The following is a 20,565-nucleotide window of genomic DNA, read 5'->3' as shown; positions in this document are numbered from 1 at the left end:
TCAACCTGGGAAGGAGTTCAACTGTCTCCAAGAATTAGTAATGCACACCTCCATAATCTGTCTACAAATTTCACCCTCAATTTCCTTTGTTTGTTGACTTATCCTATATTTTTAATGTGTTGTTATGGGTGATGTTGCAGGACCTGTATTCATTGCCCATCCCTATCACTCACACGACTTTTAGAGCCAACCATGACGAACATGAAGAAACATGAATTTCTTTAGCACCTCCCAGAACCTCAGCACATTTTGGAGCACTTGACAGCCAATAAGATATTTGTGAAGTGCACTCATTGTTGTAATTATAGAGTTCTTACACCAGAACGAGGCCATTTGTCAGCCACGTTCCCCCACTCGATCCCTGCTTGCTTACCACCCTCAAACTCCAACACAATTTTCTGGTCAGGCCACATTTGGAGTATTGTGCTCAGTTTTGGGTCCCATTACTTAGGAAGGATGTACTGGCCTGGGAGCATGTTCAGAGGAGGTTCACGAGAACTGTCTCCAGAACGAAGAGCTTAACACATGAGGAACGTTTGAGAACTATGGGTCGAAGTTTGGAAGGATGAGGGGGGATCTAATTGAAACATACAGAATACTGATGGTTTGGAGATGCTGGTGTCGGACTGGGGTGGACAAAGTTAAAAATCACCCAACACCAGGTTCTAGTCCAACAGGTTTGTTTGGAACCACTAGCTTTCGGAGTGACGCTCCTTCATCAGGTGGTTGACAACAGCAGCGCTCTGAAAGCTACTGAATAGCCTGGACAGAGTGGATGTTTCCATCGGAAGGAGAGACCAGGACCTGAGGGCACAGCCTTAGACTAAAGGGAAGACCTTTCAGAACAGAGATAAGGAGAAACTTCTTCAGTCAGAGAGTGGGGAATCTATAGAATTCACTACCACCGAAGGCTGTAGAGGGCAGGTCATTGAGTATATTTAAGACTGAGATAGACAGGCTCTTGAGTATCAATGAGATACTCGGGGAGAAAATGGGAGAATGATGGTGAGAAACTTATCATGCATGATTAATTAGCAGAGCAGACTCAATGGGCCAAATGGCCTAATTTCTGCTGCCATCTCCTATGGTCTTATGGTCTCTGAAACCCCTCGTTATCTCTCTGCCCATCTGCACTTTCCTCATGGGCACTGAGTTTCAGGACAATGTCACTTACTGTGGGAAAAGAAGTTCTTCCTGACACCTGTCCCATCTACACCTGAACCAGATTGGAAATGAAAACAGAAAGCGCTGAAGAAACTCAGCAAGTCTGGCAGCATCTGTGAAGAGAAATCAGGGCTAACGTTTCGGATCCTTCCTCAGAACCGGACTGGGGCTGGTATTCCTGTAAACCACATAACTAGGGAGTCAGAGCGGGTTTTAAACTAAATTGCAGAGGCAAGAACCCAAATTTGGGAAGTTGTGATGAATCAAAGAATATTGAAAAAGTGTCTAGGGTGGCAATTAATGTGGGAAATGATATATAGGCGATCACAGGGAGGGACAGATTAAGAACAATCACCAGGTCAGACTAATGGTTACAAAAATAATAAAAGCAGAAAATTTAAGGCACCACATCTGAATGCTCAAAACATTCGGAACAAAACAGGTGAACTATTGTACAAATTGAGATAAATGAGTATGATCAAGTGGCCATAACTGAGATGTGGATGCTCGATAATCTATATTAGGACCTGAACATTCAAGGGTATGTGACATTTCAGAAGGTGAGCAAAAGGTGAAGGAGTGACTCCCTTAATTAAAGCACAATAAGGAGGGATGGCCTTAATTCAGGGAAACGGGATATAGAGGCAGTCTGGCAATGATAAAGGCAAGAGGTCAGTTGTGGGTGTTGTGTACAGGCAGCCTAACATTAACCACTTTGTGGGAAAGAGTATCATGGAAGAAATAATTGGAGCTTATCAAAAGGGTGCAGCAATTATTACGGGGGATTCTAACCTACAGGTAACCTGGAAAAATCAGATGGGAAATGGAATCCTAATGAGAAATTCATTGAATATTTTCAGGACAATTCTGAGACCATCATGTTTTGGCACAGGGAAGGTTACATTAGACCCGACTTTGATAAATGAGATAGAATTAAATACTGACTGTCATGAGAGTGCCCCTGGGTAGCAGAGACTGGAATATGGTAGAATTTAACATCCAGTTTAAGGGAGCGATGTTTGGTTCTAAAACCGCTGTATTGAATTTAAACAAAGGCAGTAAAAAAAACTGGAGAAAGTGAACTGCTAATTTAGATTAAGGACTGAGTCAAGAGAGATGGAGTAACAAACATTTCAGACACAATCCAGAAAGCACAGAGCAGATACATTCCAATAAATAAGACACACTCTGAGGGTCAGACCTGCTATCTGTGGTTAAATAAAAAAGTCAAAGGTTGTACCAAACTCAAAGAAAAGACTCATAATTGTACAAAGACAAGAGGTAGGTCAGAAGATTGGACAGAATATAAAAGAAAGACTCACTAAAAGATTAATAAAGAAGGAAATAACGTGGAAGTGAGAAAATTAGCCAAATATATAAAAACAGATTGGATAAATTCCTTCAGATAGTTAAAAAAAAAGCAGAATATAAACAAAATGTTGACCCATTGAAATTGAGTCTGGGGAATTAGTAATTGAGGGGAAGGAAACAGCAGACAAATTGGCCCAATCCTTTGTGTTGGTCTTCATTAAAGAACGTATGAGCAACATCCTGGAAATAAATATAAATCAGGGATTGAAACGGAGGGAACAATTGAAAGGTAAAAATACTGAGTGAATTTCTGAACTGTGAGTTGACAAGTTCCTGTGTCCGAATGGATTTCATCCTAAGATCTTAAGAGAGGCACTGGTGAGCTAATCAGGACATTGGGAAGATAACGGCCTGGTTGTATTATTGGTGAACTGTTAATCCAAAGACAGAGGTCGTGTTTTGGTATCCTGTGTTTGATTCCTGCCACAGCGGATGGTGGAATATGAATTCAATTAAATGATCTGAAATTAAGTGTCTAATGATGACCATGAATCTATTGTCAATTGTTAGAAAGACCCATCTGGGTCACTAATGTCCTTTAAGGGAGGAAACTGCCATCCTTACCTGGTCTGGCCTACATGTGACTCCAGGCCCACAGCAATGGGGTTGACTCTTAACTGCCGTCTGGGCAATTAGGGATGGGTAATAAATACTGGCCTGGCCAGTGGTGTCATAATTCTGTTAACAAGTGTTTTTAAAAATTGCTTTCCATTTTCCAAAACTCATTAGATTAAGGGAAGGTTCCTATTGACTGGAAAATAACAAATATAACTCCTTAGAACTGGAGAGATGTACAGCACAGAAACAGATCCTTCTGTCCAACTCGTCCGTACCGACCAGATATCCTAACCTAGTCCAATTGGTCGGGACTTGGTCGCTATCCCTCTAAACCCTTCCTATTCATAGACCTATCCCGATGCCTTTTAAATGCTGTAATTGTACCAGCCTCCACCACTTCCTCTGGCAGCTCATTCCATACACGCATCTGTGTGAAAAGATGCCCCTTAGGTTCCTTTAAAAGCTTTCCCCTCTGACCTTAAACTTGTGCTCTCTAGTTTTGGAGTCCCCCCATCCCAGGGAAAGATCTTGACTATGTGCCCTACTCATGCCCCTACATGTGTGGGAGTTTATTTCAAAAAAAGGAGGGAGGCTGAAACCAGGAAACTCTGGGCTGGTTCGATCCAGTCATGGGGCAGTGACGTTGGGTTCCAGTCTCTCAGTAAAACAGGTGGGCAGCAGCACTCTGTACCATCCTGTGGTAGGCACAGTCTGACAGATCAAAGGCCATGCCCCCTGGCACCATTACCCAAGTGACCATCAGCAGCTGCTGTCCCGGTGCCTTTTACCAGCTGCCAGAAGCTGGCATATCTCCGAAAGCAACAGCAAAACTTTCAAAGGGTGTACCATGAGTTGCAAAGTACATTGGGACATCCTGACACTATCACAGAGGCTCCAGAGATTAACCAAACACCAGGTGTCTTGTGTTCAGAAAGAGAGTGAAGGTACCATCAGTGGAGAGGCTGGAGTAGGCTGAACAATTCGAGCTGAAGGTGAAGGTTTATACAAAGTCCTCCCTGTCTTGCAGGTTGTACGCTGGGCGTGGGGTTGCTCAGCGAGTCTCTGACAAATGTCAGGCTGGAGACAGGATTGGCTGTGGATCGAGAGAGGACAGAGCTGGACAGCAAAACACAGAGAGTGCAAGTCTCTACTTTACCAGAAATGGAAAAGAGGTAGGACCAGGAATGAGAACGACAGATCAGAAATAATCTTTCAGATGTGCACGTTAATTAGGAAATGCAGTGAGAGTCAGTGTGTGTGGGAGTGTACCCCAGTGAGAGTCAGTGTGTGTGGGAGTGTACCCCAGTGAGGGTCAGTGTGTGTGGGAGTGTACCCCAGTGAGAGTCAGTGTGTGTGGGAGTGTACCCCAGTGAGGGTCAGTGTGTGTGGGAGTGTACCCCAGTGAGGGTCACTGCGTGTGGGAGTGTACCCCAGTGAGAGTCAGTGTGTGTGGGAGTGTACCCCAGTGAGGGTCAGTGTGTGTGGGAGTGTACCCCAGTGAGAGTCAGTGTGTGTGGGAGTGTACCCCAGTGAGGGTCAGTGTGTGTGGGAGTGTACCCCAGTGAGAGTCAGTGTGTGTGGGAGTGTACCCCAGTGAGGGTCAGTGTGTGTGGGAGTGTACCCCAGTGAGGGTCACTGCGTGTGGGAGTGTACCCCAGTGAGAGTCAGTGTGTGTGGGAGTGTACCCCAGTGAGGGTCAGTGTGTGTGGGACTGTACCCCAATGAGAGTCAGTGTGTGTGGGAGTGTACCCCAGTGAGAGTCAGTGTGTGTGGGACTGTACCCCAATGAGAGTCAGTGTGTGTGGGAGTGTACACCAGTGAGAGTCAGTGTGTGTGGGAGTGTACCCCAGTGAGAGTCAGTGTGTGTGGGACTGTACCCCAGTGAGGGTCAGTGTGTGTGGGAGTGTTCCCCAGTGAGGGTCAGTGTGTGTGGGAGTGTACCCCGATAAGAGTCAGTGTGTGTGGGAGTGTACCCCAGTGAGAGTCAGTGTGTGTGGGACTGTACCCCAATGAGAGTCAGTGTGTGTGGGAGTGTACCCCAGTGAGAGTCAGTGTGTGTGGGACTGTACCCCAGTGAGGGTCAGTGTGTGTGGGAGTGTACCCCAGTGAGGGTCAGTGTGTGTGGGAGTGTACCCCGGTAAGAGTCAGTGTGTGTGGGAGTGTACCCCAGTGAGGGTCAGTGTGTGTGGGACTGTACCCCAGTGAGAGTCAGTGCGTGTGGGAGTGTACCCCAGTGAGGGTCAGTGTGTGTGGGACTGTACCCCAGTGAGAGTCAGTGCGTGTGGGAGTGTACCCCGGTGAGAGTCAGTGTGTGTGGGACTGTACCCCAGTGAGAGTCAGTGCGTGTGGGAGTGTACCCCAGTGAGAGTCAATGTGTGTGGGACTGTACCCCAGTGAGAGTCAGTGTGTGTGGGAGTGTACCCCAGTGAGAGTCAGTGTGTGTGGGTCTGTACCCCAGTGAGAGTCACTGTGTGTGGGAGTGAATTAGCCTGACTGGCTCGACGTTCTATTTCCACTCTCTTGTTTAGAACATAGAACATAGAACATACAGCACAGAACAGGCCCTTCGGCCCACGATGTTGTGCCGAATTTCTATCCTAGATTAAGCACCCATCCATGTACCTATCCAAATGCCGCTTAAAGGTCGCCAATGAATCTGACTCTACCACTCCCTCGGGCAGCGCATTCCATGCCCCCACCACTCTCTGGGTAAAGAACCCACCCCTGACATCTCCCCTATACCTTCCACCCTTCACCTTAAATTTATGTCCCCTTGTAACACTCTGTTGTACCCGGGGAAAAAGTTTCTGACTGTCTACTCTATCTATTCCTCTGATCATCTTATAAACCTCGATCAAGTCACCCCTCATCCTTCGCCGTTCCAACGAGAAAAGGCCGAGAACTCTCAACCTATCCTCGTACGACCTACTCTCCATTCCAGGCAACATCCTGGTAAATCTTCTCTGCACCCTCTCCAAAGCTTCCACATCTTTCCTAAAGTGAGGCGACCAGAACTGCACACAGTACTCCAAATGTGGCCTAACCAAAGTCCAGTACAGCTGCAACATCACCTCACGACTCTTGAATTCAATCCCTCTGCTAATGAACGATAATACTCCATAGGCCTTCTTACAAACTCTATCCACCTGAGTGGCAACCTTCAAAGATCTATGTACATAGACCCCAAGATCCCTCTGTTCCTCCACCTGACCAAGAACCCTACCATTAACCCTGTATTCCGCATTCTTATTTGTTCTTCCAAAATGGACAACCTCACACTTGGCAGGGTTGAACTCCATCTGCCACTCCTCAGCCCAGCTCTGCATCATATCTAAGTCCCTCTGCAGCCGACAACAGCCCTCCTCACTGTCCACAACTCCACCTATCTTTGTATCATCTGCAAATTTACTGACCCACCCTTCGACTCCCTCCTCTAAGTCATTAATAAAAATTACAAACAGCAGAGGACCCAGAACTGAACCCTGCGGAACTCCACTTGTAACTGGACTCCATGCTGAATATTTACATCTACCACCACTCTCTGACTTCGACCGGTTAGCCAGTTTTCTATCCAATTCGCCAAATTTCCTTCTATCCCATGCCTCCTGACTTTCTGCATAAGCCTACCATGGGGAACCTTATCAAATGCCTTACTAAAATCCATGTACACTACATCCACTGCTCTACCCTCATCCACATGCTTGGTCACCTCCTCGAAGAATTCAATAAGACTTGTAAGGCAAGACCTACCCTTCACAAATCCGTGCTGGCTGTCCCTAATCAAGCAGTGTCTTTCCAGATACTCGTAAATCCTATCCCTCAGTACCCTTTCCATTACTTTGCCTACCACCGAAGTAAGACTAACTGGCCTGTAATTCCCGGGGTTATCCCTATTCCCTTTTTTGAACAGGGGCACAACATTCGCTACTCTCCAGTCCCCTGGTACCACCCCAGTTGCCAGTGAAGACGAGAAGATCATTGCCAACGGTACTGCAATTTCCTCTCTTGCTTCCCACATAATCCTAGGATATATCCCGTCAGGCCCGGGGGACTTGTCTATCCTCAAGTTGTTCAAAATGTCCAACACATCTTCCTTCCTAACAGGTATCTCTTCTAGCTTATCAGTCCGTTTCACACTCTCCTCTTCAACAATACGGTCCCTCTCGTTCGTAAATACTGAAGAGAAGTACTTGTTCAAGACCTCTCCTATCTCTTCCGAATCAATACACAGTCTCCCACCACTGTCCTTGATCGGACCTACCCTCGTTCTCGTCATTCTCAGGTTTCTCACATACGCATAGTATTCCTTGGGGTTATCCTTGATCCTATCCGCCAGGGATTTTTCATGCCCTCTCTTAGCTCTCCTAATCCCTTTCTTCAGGTCCCTTCTGGCTATCCTGTATCCCTCCACTGCTCTGTCTGAACCTTGTTTCCTCAACCTTATGTAAGCCTCCTTCTTCCTCTTTACTAGACATTCAACCTCCCTCGTCAACCAAGGCTCCCTCACACGACCATTTCTTTCCTGCCTGATCGGTACATACATATCAAGGACACGTCGTATCTGCTCCTTGAAAAAGTCCCACATTTCCACCACATCCTTCCCTGACAGCCTATGCTCCCAACGTATGCTCCTCAAATCCTGTCTTACAGCATCGTAATTTCCCTTCCCCCAATTGTAAAAACTTCCTTGTTGTGCGCACCTATCTCTCTCCATAACCAAGGTGAAAGTCACAGAATTGTTTGAACTGTGTTGGTATTGTCATCCTTTTATCATAGTACCTCCAGCTCCTGCAAGCCCCTGAGGTGTCTGTGTTTCTCTCATTGTGAACTCCTGTGCAGCACTGGTGGGCATGCCTTCAGCTCCCTGGCTTGTATTGCCTGCATGGTCTTCCCTCCACCCTTCCTCCTGTCTCCTCTTTACTCCTCTCAGTTGCTCATTACAACGAGGTCACTTCTCAAGATTGCCTCTCATCCCACCTTGGGTGACACAGTGACAGGGTTTGAGCTGTAACTGCTGCGGAGAGTGGATCCAAACTCAGACCCTTAAGTGTGTTCCTTCGTTCAGTACGTTAATGGCTGATCTGGTTACTCCACATTCTCACCTACCCCTGGTAACCTCCACCCCCTTGCTTAAAAATATTCCAGACCTCTGCTTCCATCTCACAGTTTAATGAAAGGAAAATTATATTTCACCAATCTATTGGAGTTCTTGCAGGAGCTATCATGTGTTGTGGATAAAGGGGATCTGGTGGATGTATTGTGTATAGGTTTCCAGAAGGCATTTGATAAAGTGCCCCAGTCAGGATTACTAAGGACAATAGAAGCTGATGGTGTTGGGGAAAGAATACTGACACAGTGTGAAGATTGTTAGGCTGAACGGAGGCAGGGAGTTGGTAGAAATGGATCTTTGTCAGTTTGGCAGGATGTCACGACTGGTTTGCCATGGAGGTAAAAACCGTGGAGTTCAGTGCTGGCAGCTTATCCCTATCCCTAACCCTCTTCCAACTTATATCCATGACTTGCATGAAGGAGTCAATGTGTGGTTGCTGAACCTTCTGCTGACACAAAAACAGATCAGAAGGTAAATTTTGAAGAGGGCACAAGGCTGTTGGTGGCTTGGTGGCACAGTGGTTAGTGCTGCTGCCTCACCCCACCAGGGTCCCAGGTTCAATTCCAACCTCAGGCGATTGTCTACGTGGAGTTTACACATTCTCCCCGTGTCAGCGTGGGTTTGCTCTGGTTGCCTCCCACAGTCCAACGATGTGCAGATTAGGGTGGATTGCCCCAGCATTCTGTGACCCTTCCTGATTACCTGCTGCTTTCTGTGTTTAGTGTACATGCTCCTCCAAGCCTCTTTATACTGTAGCTTTCTGCATCTTTCTCCATTTCAATAATACTCCTGTTCACTTGTTCCCCCTCCCCAAGTGAACAACTTCACGTTTTCTCACATTATGCTCCATTTGCCAACTGTTTGCCTCAATAACGGAACCTATTGATATCTCTCTGTAAACTGTATGGATCCCAATCACAGCTTGTCTCTCCTATTTTTGTTTTGGTTACAGTACATTCATTTCCTTCCTACAAGTACTTAATATATATTAGAACATAGAACATTCCAGGCCCTTCAGCCCTCGATGTTGTGCTGACCTGTGGAACCAATCGGAAGCCCATCTAACCTACACTATTCTATTTTCATTCATATGTTCATCCAATGACCATTTAACTGCCCTTAGTCAAAAAGGAAAAGGAGGTATATGTAAGATCCAGATACCTGAAGGTAGACAGATCCCTCAAAGAATACAAAGGTAACAGGCAAGAATTTAAACAAGGGATTGGGAGGGCTGAAAGAGGCCAAGAAACTTCCTTGGTATACAGGAGTAAGGAAAACCCCGAGGCATTTTGCACGTAAATAAGGAACAAGAGGGTAAGCCCGGGAAAGGGTAGGTCCATTCAAGGTCAAAGGAGGGGATTTACAGATGGAGCCAGAGAAAAAGGAGGAGCTCCTTAATGAATGTTTTATATCAGCACCCATGAAGATGAATGACATGGTGGCTGGTGAGGCTCGGGAGAGGGATGTTAATATTGCAGAGCGACACAGTGGTTAGCACTGTTGCCTCACAGCATCAGGGTCCTAGGATCGATTCCAGTCTCGAGCAACTGTCTGTGTGGAGTTTGCACATTCCCCCCGTGTCTGCGTGGGTTTCCTCCGGGTGCTCCAGTTTCCCCCCACAGTCCAAAGATATGCAGGTTAGGGTGGATTGGCCATGGGAAATTGCCTCTAGTGTTAGGTGCATTAGTCAGGGGTAAATGTAGGGGATTGGGTCTGTGTGGGTTACTCTTCGGTGGGTCGGTGTGGGCTAGTTGGGCTGAAGGGCCTGTTTCCACACTGTAGGGAATCTAAATCTAATCTAAAGAAGGTATTGGGGGTTTTGAAAAGCATTAAGGAGGACAAGTCCCTGGGACCTGAAAGGATCTATCCCAGAATGCTGAGGGAGGAGGTGAGGAAATAGCTGGGGCCTTTGTGACATCCCAGAGGTCCCAGGGAACTGGAGAAGTGCCAACGTTGTCCCTTTGTTTAAGAAGAGCAATGGGAATAATCCGGGAAATTCCAGGCCAATGAGCCTGATGTCAGCGGAAGGGAAATTATTGGAGAAGTTTGTGGATGACATGAAGATTGAGGGAGCTGTGGATAGTGAGGTGGATTATCAGAGGATACAGCAGGATATAGACAGGCTGGAGGCTTGGGCGGAGAAATGGCAGATGGAGGTTAATCCAGACAAATGTGAGGTGATACATTTCTGAAGGTCCAGTACATGAGGGAAGTTTACAGTAAATGGCAGAACCCTTAGCATCAATGTACAGAGGGGTCTAGGGGAACAGCACCCAGAAAGTGGCAGCACAGGTGGGTAAAAGGGTCAATAAGGCAGATGGCACGTTTACCTTCATCTGTCAGGGCACAGAGTTTAAAAATTGGCAAGGCACGTTGCAGCTGTGTAGAACTTTAATTCGCCACATTTGGAACACAACATAAAGTTCTAGTTGCCACACGACCACAAAGACAGGGAGGCTTTGGACAGGGGGCAGAAAAGGTTCACCAGGATGTTCACCGGGTTTGGAGAGTGTCAGCTAGGAGGAGAAATTGGAGAGTGAGGGGAGGGGGAGGGTCAGTGAGGGGAGGGGGAGGGTCAGTGAGGGGAGGGGGAGGGTCAGTGAGGGGAGGGGGACAGTCGGAGTGTGAGGGGAGGGAGAGAGTCAGTGAAGGGAGGGGGAGAGTCAGAGAGTGAGGGGAGGGGGAGGGTCAGACAGTGAGGGGAGGAGAGAGTCAGTGAGGGGAGGGGGAGGGTTGGACAGTGAGGGGAGGGGGAGAGTCAGAGAGTGAGAGGAGCGGGAGAGTCATAGAGTGAGGGGAGGGGGAGAGTCAGTGAGGGGAGGGAGAGAGTCAGTGAGGGGAGAGGGAGAGTCGGAGAGTGAGGGGAGGGGGAGAGTCAGTGAGGGGAGGAAGAGAGTCAGAGAGTGAGGGGAGAGGAGAGTCAGTGAGGGGAGGGGAGAGTCAGTGAGGAGAGGGGGAAGGTCGGACAGTGAGGGGAGGGGGACAGTCAGTGAGGGGAGGGGAGAGTCAGTGAGGGGAGGGGGAGAGTTGGAGAGTGAGGGGAGGGGGAGAGTCTGAGGGGAGGGGGAGGCTCGGAGAATGAGGGGAGGGGAGAATCGGAGAGTGAGGGAGGGGAATGTGTTCAGTGTGATGAAGGAAAACCCAGAGCCCACTGGAAGTGAGAGGAGTGATCGGGGAGATGAGGGAGCTGGAAGAGGCAGTTACATTTGAGTTGATTTGATTTATTATTGTTACATGTACCTGAGTACAGTGAAACATTTTGTTTTGTGAGCTGTACAGGCAGATCACAGTAAACAAAGACATACAGGTCATAGCATGCTCTGAGAGTGTGAGGCATGCAGGGTTACATTGCACAGGAGATCACCAGTGAGAGTCCATTCATCCGTCTAATAACAGCTGGGATGTAGCTGTTCCTGAACCAGCTGGTGCATGTGCTCAAGCTGCTGTATCTCCTACCTGACAGGGCAGGTTGTAGGAAAGCATTCCCAGGGTGGGAGGGGTCCTGGATGATGTTAGCAGTCTTTCCACAGCAGGAAGCCATGGAATTGGAGTGCACGGATGGGAGGGTGGATTCCGGAATGGTCTGGGCTGTACCATCTGTAGTGACTGAGCTGATACAAGTGATAGTTAAAGATTTTGTGAATACTGTACTATGGTTGCCTTTGTGTAGAACATTCTGTGTGTTATAAAGATGCTAGCCTGACATTCAGTGACTCCTACATGTACATATGTGACCACTGACTGTCCCCTCAGTGTTGTACAGATTAGAATTTATCTTCCTTCAGTTTTACCTCTGGAAGGTGTGACAAAGTGTCCTCTGGGACTTGAAATGTTAACACAGCACAGATGCTGCCAGACCTGCCGAGTTTCTCCAGAGATATGTTTGTGCTAGTTTCGGATCTCCAACATTCACAGTTTTTTGTTTGACTTTTATCCTGTTTTTCTTTGATCAGGGAAGCCATAGTTCCTGAGTTGCCGCCCGTTTGGAAATGCTGACCATCGTATTTACTTTGAGAACAGTTTGTCTCAAAGGTTTATCTGGGAACCAGATTTCCCTGAATGGCCAGTTTGTAGCTGGCTGCTGTATCCTCCTGCTGTGTGCTGCTGTTGCAGTAATGTACATCCACAGATTCTCACCAACTCGATCCAGTGAGACCACTTTTAGATTAGGAACTTTTCTTGGGGTCATGAGAAATAAAGGTTAGATTTCTTACATATATCTTTCTTGACCCTTTAGCTAGCTCAGTTCTGCCATGGCATCATGAGGAACATGAACAGACGTTCATGTGCTGAAATATTGGCACCAAAGTTTCCCACAGGGATTCCTCTGTACCAACACTCAGTATTCCCCTTTGTACTCGAGCAGACCCACCCACAGACAAATCCAACTTTCCGCTGAGAATGAGGAATCTTTCCTGAATGTCTTCACACCAGGTCCCTTCTTGATTGAAGGTTAAACGTTGATCTGCAGCATCTGAGAGAGAGTCTGACTGTGTGATAGTGAACATACACTGCATGCCCAAGTCAGCTTTGGAGGATTCATCGCTGAGTGGCAACATGGAATTGAGCTGTGTTCCCTGGAGGGGAAATGGTTTTTTTATAGATTCATAGGGATCTATAGCAAAGAAGAAAAGCCCTTCAGCTCATCGTGTCTGTGCCTGTCTAAAATAGAAGTCACATGACACCAGGTTATAGTCTAACAGGTTTATTTGAAATCATAAGAATTGTTGAAGAGGAGAGTATGAAACGGACTGGTAAGCTAGAGGAGATACTTGTTAGGAAGGAAGATGTGTTGGGCATTTTGAAAAACTTGAGGATAGACAAGTCCCTCGGGCCTGACGGGATATATCCTAGGATTATGTGGGAAGCAAGAGAGGAAATTGCAGAACCGTTGGCAATGATCTTTTCGTCTTCACTGTCAATGGGGGTGGTACCAGGGGACTGGAGAGTAGCGAATGTTGTGCCCCTGTTCAAAAAAGGGAATAGGGATAACCCCGGGAATTACAGGCCAGTTAGTCTTACTTTGGTGGTAGGCAAAGTAATGGAAAGGGTACTGAGGGATAGGATTTATGAGTATCTGGAAAGACACTGCTTGATTAGGGACAGCCAGCACGGATTTGTGAGGGGTAGGTCTTGCCTTACAAGTCTTATTAAATTCTTTGAGGAGGTGACCAAGCATGTGGATGAGGGTAGAGCAGTGGATATAGTATACATGGATTTTAGTAAGGCATTTGATAAGGTTCCCCATGGTAGGCTTATGCAGAAAGTCAGGAGGCATGGGATAGAGGGAAGTTTGGCCAGTTGGATAGAGAACTGGCTAACCGGTCGAAGGCAGAGAGTGGTGGTAGATGGTAAATATTCAGCCTGGAGCCCAGTTACAAGTGGAGTTCCGCAGGGATCAGTTCTGGGTCCTCTGCTGTTTGTAATTTTTATTAATGACTTGGAGGAGGGAGTCGAAGTGTGGGTCAGTAAATTTGCAGATGATACAAAGATTGGTGGAGTTGTGGATAGTGAGGAGGGCTGTTGTCGGCTGCAGAGGGACTTAGATATGATGCAGAGCTGGGCTGAGGAGTGGCAGATGGAGTTCAACCCTGTCAAGTGTGAGGTTGTCCATTTTGGAAGGACAAATAAGAATGTGGAATACAGGGTTAACGGTAGGGTTCTTAGTAAGGTGGAGGAGCAGAGGGATCTTGGGGTCTATGTTCATAGATCTTTGAAAGTTGCCACTCAGGTGGATAGAGCTTGTAAGAAGGCCTATGGGGTATTAGTGTTCATTAGCAGAGGGATTGAATTCAAGAGTCGTGAGGTGATGTTGCAGCTGTACAGGACCTTGGTAAGGCCACATTTGGAGTACTGTGTGCAGTTCTGGTCGCCTCACTTTAGGAAAGATGTGGAAGCTTTGGAGAGGGTGCAGAGAAGATTTACCAGGATGTTGCCTGGAATGGAGAATAGGTCGTACGAGGATAGGTTGAGAGTGCTAGGCCTTTTCTCATTGGAACGGCGAAGGATGAGGGGTGACTTGATAGAGGTTTATAAGATGATCAGGGGAATAGATAGAGTAGACAATCAGAAACTTTTTCCCCGGGTACAACAGAGTGTTACAAGGGGACAAAAATTTAAGGTGAAGGGTGGAAGGTATAGGGGGGATGTCAGGGGTAGGTTCTTTACCCAGAGAGTGGTGGGGGCATGGAATGCGCTGCCTGTGGGAGTGACAGAGTCAGAATCATTGGTGACCTTTAAGCGGCAATTGGATAGTTACATGGATAGGTGCTTAAGCTAGGACAAATGTTCGGCACAACATCGTGGGCTGAAGGGCCTGTTCTGTGCTGTATTGTTCTATGTTCTATAAGCTTTCGAAGTTGAACTATAACCTGGTGTTGTGTGACTTCTGACTTTATTCATCTCACTTCAACACCTGCCCTTCCCACTAGTGAGAAACAGCCACCTCACGATTCCCTAATCCCATGTCCCAGCATTTGGCTATAACCTTGGCATTTCAAGGGTACATCAAAATCCCCCTTCAGTGTGGCGAGGGTCCCTGCCTCCCCCACCCTCACAGGCAGTCAGTTCCAGATTCCCTGGAAGTAGCATAGAGTACAACAGTTGGGGGTAAAGGTATTTCCTCACATCCCACTAACGCTCCTGCCCCTCCCTTTAATCTATGCCCCTGGGCATTGATCCCTTCACCAAGGGGAATCGTTTCTTCCTGTGTACCCCGTCTGTACCCCTCATCATTTTATCCATCTCAATCATGTCCCCTCTCAGCCTCCTTTGCTCTAAGGAAAGCAAGAAGCAAAAGCCCTTCATCAGGAATAAAGGCAGTGAGCCTGCAGAGTGGAGAGATAAATGAGAGGAGGGTGGGGGTGGGGAGAAAGTAGCATAGAGTACAATAGGTGAATGGGGGTGGGGATGGAGGTGATAGGCACATTCCACCCTGACCTTAAATTTACCTGGACCATCTCTGACACCTCGCTCCCCTTCCGGGACCTCTCCATTTCCATTAATGACGACCGAATTGACACTGACATTTTTTACAAACCCACCGACTCCCACAGCTACCTGGATTACACCTCTTCCCACCCTACCTCTTGCAAAAATGCCATTCCGTATTCCCAATTTCTCCGCCTCCACCATATCTGCTCCCAGGAGGACCAGTTCCACCACAGAACACACCAGATGGCCTCCTTCTTTAGAGACCACAATTTCCCTTCCCATGTGGTTAAAGATACCCTCCAACGCATCTCGTCCACATCCCGCACCTCCGCCCTCAGACCCCACCCCTCCAACTGTAACAAGGACAGAACGCCCCTGGTGCACACCTTCCACCCTACCAACCTTCACATCAACCAAATCATCCACCGACATTTCCGCCACCTCCAAACAGACCCCACCACCAGGGATATATTTCCCTCCCCACTCCTTTCCACCTTCCACAAAGACCATTCCCTCCGTGACTACCTGGTAAGGTCCACACCCCCCTACGACCCACCCTCCCATTCTGGCACTTTTCCCTGCCACCGCAGGAACTGTAAAACCTGTGCCCACACCTCCTCCCTCACCTCTATCCAAGGACCTAAAGGAGCCTTCCACATCCATCAAAGTTTTACCTGCACATCCACTAATATCATTTATTGTATCCGTTGCTCCCGATGCGGTCTCCTCTACATTGGGGAGACTGGGCGCCTCCTAGCGCTTTAGGGAACATCTCCGGGACACCCGCACCAATCAACCACACCGCCCCGTGGCCCAACATTTCAACTCCCCCTCCCACTCTGCCGAGGACATGGAGGACCTGGGCCTCCTTCACCGCCGCTCCCTCACCACCAGACCCCTGGAGGAAGAACGCCTCATCTTCCGCCTCGGAACACTTCAACCCCAGGGCATCAATGTGGACTTCAACAGTTTCCTCATTTGCCCTTCCCCCACCTCACCCAGTCCCAAACTTCCAGCTCAGCACCGTCCCCATGACTTGTCCTACCTGCCTATCTTCTTTTCCACCTATCCACACTCTGACCTATCACCTCTATCCCCACCCCCCATTCAACTGTTGTACTCTATGCTACTTTCTCCCCATCCCCCCACCCCCCTCTTATTTAGCTCTTCACTCTGCAGGCTCACTGCCTCTATTCCTGATGAAGGGCTTTTGCCCGAAACGTCGATTTTCCTGCTCCTCGGATGCTGCCTGACCTGCTGTGCTTTTCCAGCACCACACTGATCTAGACTCTGGTTTCCAGCATCTGCAGTCCTTCTTTTCACCTTTTTATCTAAGGAAAGCAACCCCAGTCTGTCCAATCTCTCTCCATAACTTAAACTCTCCAGCCTCCGCCCCCTCTACCACCCCCCCCACCCCCTCCGACACTGACAACGTCCTGGTAAATCTCCCTCTGCCCCCTCTCCTGTGCTAGAACATCACTCCTATAGGATTCGGCAGGTGTGTGCTGAGGGGATTTCCCCCTCTACAGCTGGAGAACATGGGGGCGCACCCTCAGATTGGTGACTGATCATTGACAACTATGATGGGTAGAAATTATTTCACTTGGAGAGTTGAGAATCCCTGGAATTCTGTGCTGCAGGGCACTGTGTACACGTAAGGCAGAGGTTGTGGGACTGATGGACACAGTCAGAATTACAGAATGAGGAATGAAAGCAGGAGAGTGAGGTCAGTCATGGTTGTATGAACGAGGCAGTGGAGAGAGGAGAATTCATGGCCCCACCCACAATTCTAATCAGATTCAACCAAATCAAAACATTTCATTCTCCTAAAGATCTGAAGTACATCACCAACCTGAAACTTTTTCACACAAAGCACTTGCACCTTCTTGAGACGTTCCAGAAAATACTTCAACTCTCTTCTGCTCTAAGGTTAGCAACAGATATTTCATGTAAATATCCAGTGCACGCACCACACACCATACTCCCTCAGCACTAACCCTGCGACAGTGTGGCACTCCCTCAGCACTGACCCTCTGACAGTGCGGCACTCCCTCAGCACTAACCCTGCGACAGTGTGGCACTCCCTCAGTACTGGCCCTCTGACAGTGCGGCACTCCCTCAGTACTGACCCTCCGACAGTGCGGCACTCCCTCAGTACTGACCCTCTGACAGTGCGGCACTCCCTCAGTACTGACCCTCTGACAGTGCGGCACTCCCTCAGTACTGACCCTCCGACAGTGCGGCACTCCCTCAGTACTGACCCTCTGACAGTGCGGCACTCCCTCAGCACTGACCCTCTGACAGTGCGGCACTCCCTCAGAACTGACCCTCTGACAGTGCGGCACTCCCTCAGCACTGACCATCCGACAGTGCGGCACTCCCTCAGCACTGACCCTCCGACAGTGCGGCACTCCCTCAGCACTGACCCTCTGACAGTGCGGCACTTATTCAGCATTGACCCTCTGACTGTGTGGCACTCCCTCAGCACTGACTCTCTGACAGTGCGGCACTCCCACAGCACTGACCCTCTGACAGTGCGGCACTCCCTCAGTACTGACCCTCTGACAGTGCGGCTCTCCCTCAGTACTGACCCTCTAACAGTGCGGCACTCCCTCAGTACTGACCCTCTGACAGTGCGGCACTCCCTCAGCACTGACCCTCTGACTGTGCGGCACTCCCTCAGCACTGACCCTCTGACAGTGCAGCACTCCCTCAGTACTGACCCTCTGACAGTGTGGCACTCCCTCAGTACTGACCCTCTGACAGTGCGGCACTCCCTCAGTACTGACCCTCTGACAGTGTGGCACTCCCTCAGCACTGACCCTCTGACAGTGCAGCACTCCCTCAGTACTGACCCTCTGACAGTGTGGCACTCCCTCAGTACTGACCATCTGACAGTGTGGCACTCCCTCAGCACTGACCCTCTGACAGTGCAGCACTCCCTCAGCACTGACCCTCCAACAGTGTGGCACTCCCTCAGCACTGACCCTCTGACAGTGCGGCACTCCCTCAGCACTGACCCTCTGACAGTGCGGCACTCCCTCAGCACTGACCCTCTGACAGTGCGGCACTCCCTCAGCACTGACCCTCTGACAGTGCGGCACTCCCTCAGCTTTGCAGTGTGAAAGTGAGGCCGAGGTATTTGTTCTCAATGTTGTGGAGTGTCTTTTGAACGCAGCAACTTTTCATTCAGAGAAATGAGTGATCCTAATCCGAGACAACTCTCTGAGTTTACATTTCAAACTTGTTGTGCGGTGTGGGTTCTGTTTTTATTTGAGGAGAACCCTTTAAGCTGTTGAACTGAGCAGCGGTTCTGAACTTGTCTGAACATGGCAAAGCCCGTTCAAGTCCATGTAACTGCTCACAGGTGATGGCTGAGATGTGGTGAGTGCTACAGAGCAGTTTTCACAATCTAATTCCCCACATTAAAGCTGTCAGCTGCTTCATGCTCCAGTTCCCCATTAGGACAATCAGCTCCCCTTGTTTCACTAAAGGCCAGAGTCATCAGTCTTCACTCTCTGCATGGCTTAGTTTAACTCCTCGTGTGCTGGACTTTTGTGTTGTCACATCGCTCTGCCCTGTGTTCCTCACTGTGCTCAGGGAGCTGGGGATGATTTGACCAGGGAGAGAATGCGGACCTCATTCCCAAGAGCTTCTCTGGAGCTATTGGCAGAGAAATGAACACTCGATCAATGAGCATTAAAGGATATCTTGATGGAGAGAGATGTCTTCCCCCAGAGGCAGTGGGCAGCCTGTGGAATTCTCTGCCACAGAAAGGGGTTGAAGCCAAAATGTTGAATGTTTTCAAGAAGATGGTGGATATCGTTCTTAGGGATAATGGGATCGCAGGATGTAAGGTAGAAAGGAGGAACAGGGGGCTGAGTTGGATGAACAGCCATGATCATGTTGAATAGCAGGACAGGTTGGAAAGGCCTCCTACTCCTACGATCCAGTTTGGGAGTTGGGTCTGCAGGGTAGTCAGTAGCACACAGTGGATGGGCAGAATAGCCAGGGCCATTCTAAATGATTCACCTGAATTTGATGCTGTTGGTTCTTTCTTTTATTCACTCCTGGTTCATGAGGGTCGCTGACCGGGTCCATTATTTATTCCCCGTCCCTAATTGCCCCTTGAGAAGGTGGGGGTGAGCTGCCTTCTTGACCCGCTGCAGTCCATGTGCTGTGGGTAGACCCACAATGCCCTTAGGGAGGGAATTCCAGGATTCTGACCCAGTGACACTGAAGGAACGGTGATATATTTCCAAGTCAGGATGGTGAGGGGCTCGGAGGGGAACTTGCAGGGGGTGGTGTTCCCATGGATCTGCTGCCCTTGTCCTTCTCGATGGAAGTGGGTGTGGGTTTGGAAGGTGCTGCCTGAGGATCTTTGGTGGATTCATTACCAGAGTTTATAGTCCCTGCCCCGCCCCTTTTACCCCCGCCCCTTGCTCATTTTAACTGGTGCAGCAGTGATTCCCAGGAGCATTGTCTCAGTTGTTGGGAGGAGACCAAACCAAGGCCTCCCAACTAGGTGACCCCTCCCCCCTCCCCAGACCCATCACTGCGAGGCCATTCACTGATCCTGTACTGACCCGAATGGACTTGGGGGCTGAAAGAGTGAAATGATGACAGCCAGCTGCACAAACTCAGCTTTAATCCCCTGTGGGGGTTAGGAGGAAGTGGGGTGGAGTCTGGATGGTCACTGGGTCTCAGGCACAGACTGGTTAGGATCGAACTGAATGGCTGGAGAAACTGAATGACCTCTTCTTGTTCCTAGAGATTGGAGTTGACGGGCTGAATGGCCTCTTGGTCCTGTATGAATAGAGTCCAGAAGATTGCGCTCCTGAAGCAGGGTACAGTTGCTATGGAGAGAAGTTGTTTTGGCTAAAGGGTCTTTAATCTGTCAGCGTCTCCATCTACCTCTCATTCGTATGTCGCTGTCAGCACCTCTCTCTGTTTCTCTCTCTCTTTCTCTTTCTGTCTGTCTCCTTCTGTCTGTCTGTCTGTCTCTCCCTCGGCAGCGTTCCCAGTTGTGCCTGTGAGTGACGCAGTGTGCTGACTGTGTTCTGGGATGGTGGGTCCATGTTTTGTTGCTTGTGGGGGTCATGTTATCACCAGCAAGGCTGCAGACTGTTATATAAATGAGTGCAGTGATCACACTGAGACAAAGACTAGACTGATACCAGATACCAGATACCTGATATTAAAGATAACAACAGCACATTCACATGCAGTACAATTGAGATGCATGTTATCAAACTAACAGATGTGTGCAGACATGGTAGATTTCCCAATGAATGGCCTAATTGTTCCTCCTCAGAATTTATCCAGAATTTTTCCAGCTGCTCCTTCAAGCTCCTGACCAGGTGTTTCTCAGACACTCTGCAGTTAACCCATCATTGTCTTGAACTCAGGGCGACACATTGAACGGAATT

The 20,565-nt window shown here is 48.7% G+C and overlaps 1 protein-coding gene across 1 annotated transcript in view; it reads left to right on the top strand.

Annotated features, from left to right (window-relative positions):
* Positions 1–20,565, top strand: part of LOC140482503 (SPRY domain-containing protein 3-like) — an 815,899-nt gene that overhangs the window by 276,622 nt on the left and 518,712 nt on the right. Inside the window, exon 5 of the mRNA XM_072580049.1 lies at positions 4,121–4,265. Within this exon, the coding sequence (XP_072436150.1) occupies positions 4,121–4,265 (145 nt within the window). The remainder of the gene's footprint in view (positions 1–4,120; positions 4,266–20,565) is intronic.

The sequence above is a fragment of the Chiloscyllium punctatum genome, chromosome 10 (assembly GCF_047496795.1).
Source record: "Chiloscyllium punctatum isolate Juve2018m chromosome 10, sChiPun1.3, whole genome shotgun sequence".
NCBI lineage: Eukaryota > Metazoa > Chordata > Chondrichthyes > Orectolobiformes > Hemiscylliidae > Chiloscyllium > Chiloscyllium punctatum.
This window is presented reverse-complemented; position numbering and strand designations above follow the sequence as displayed.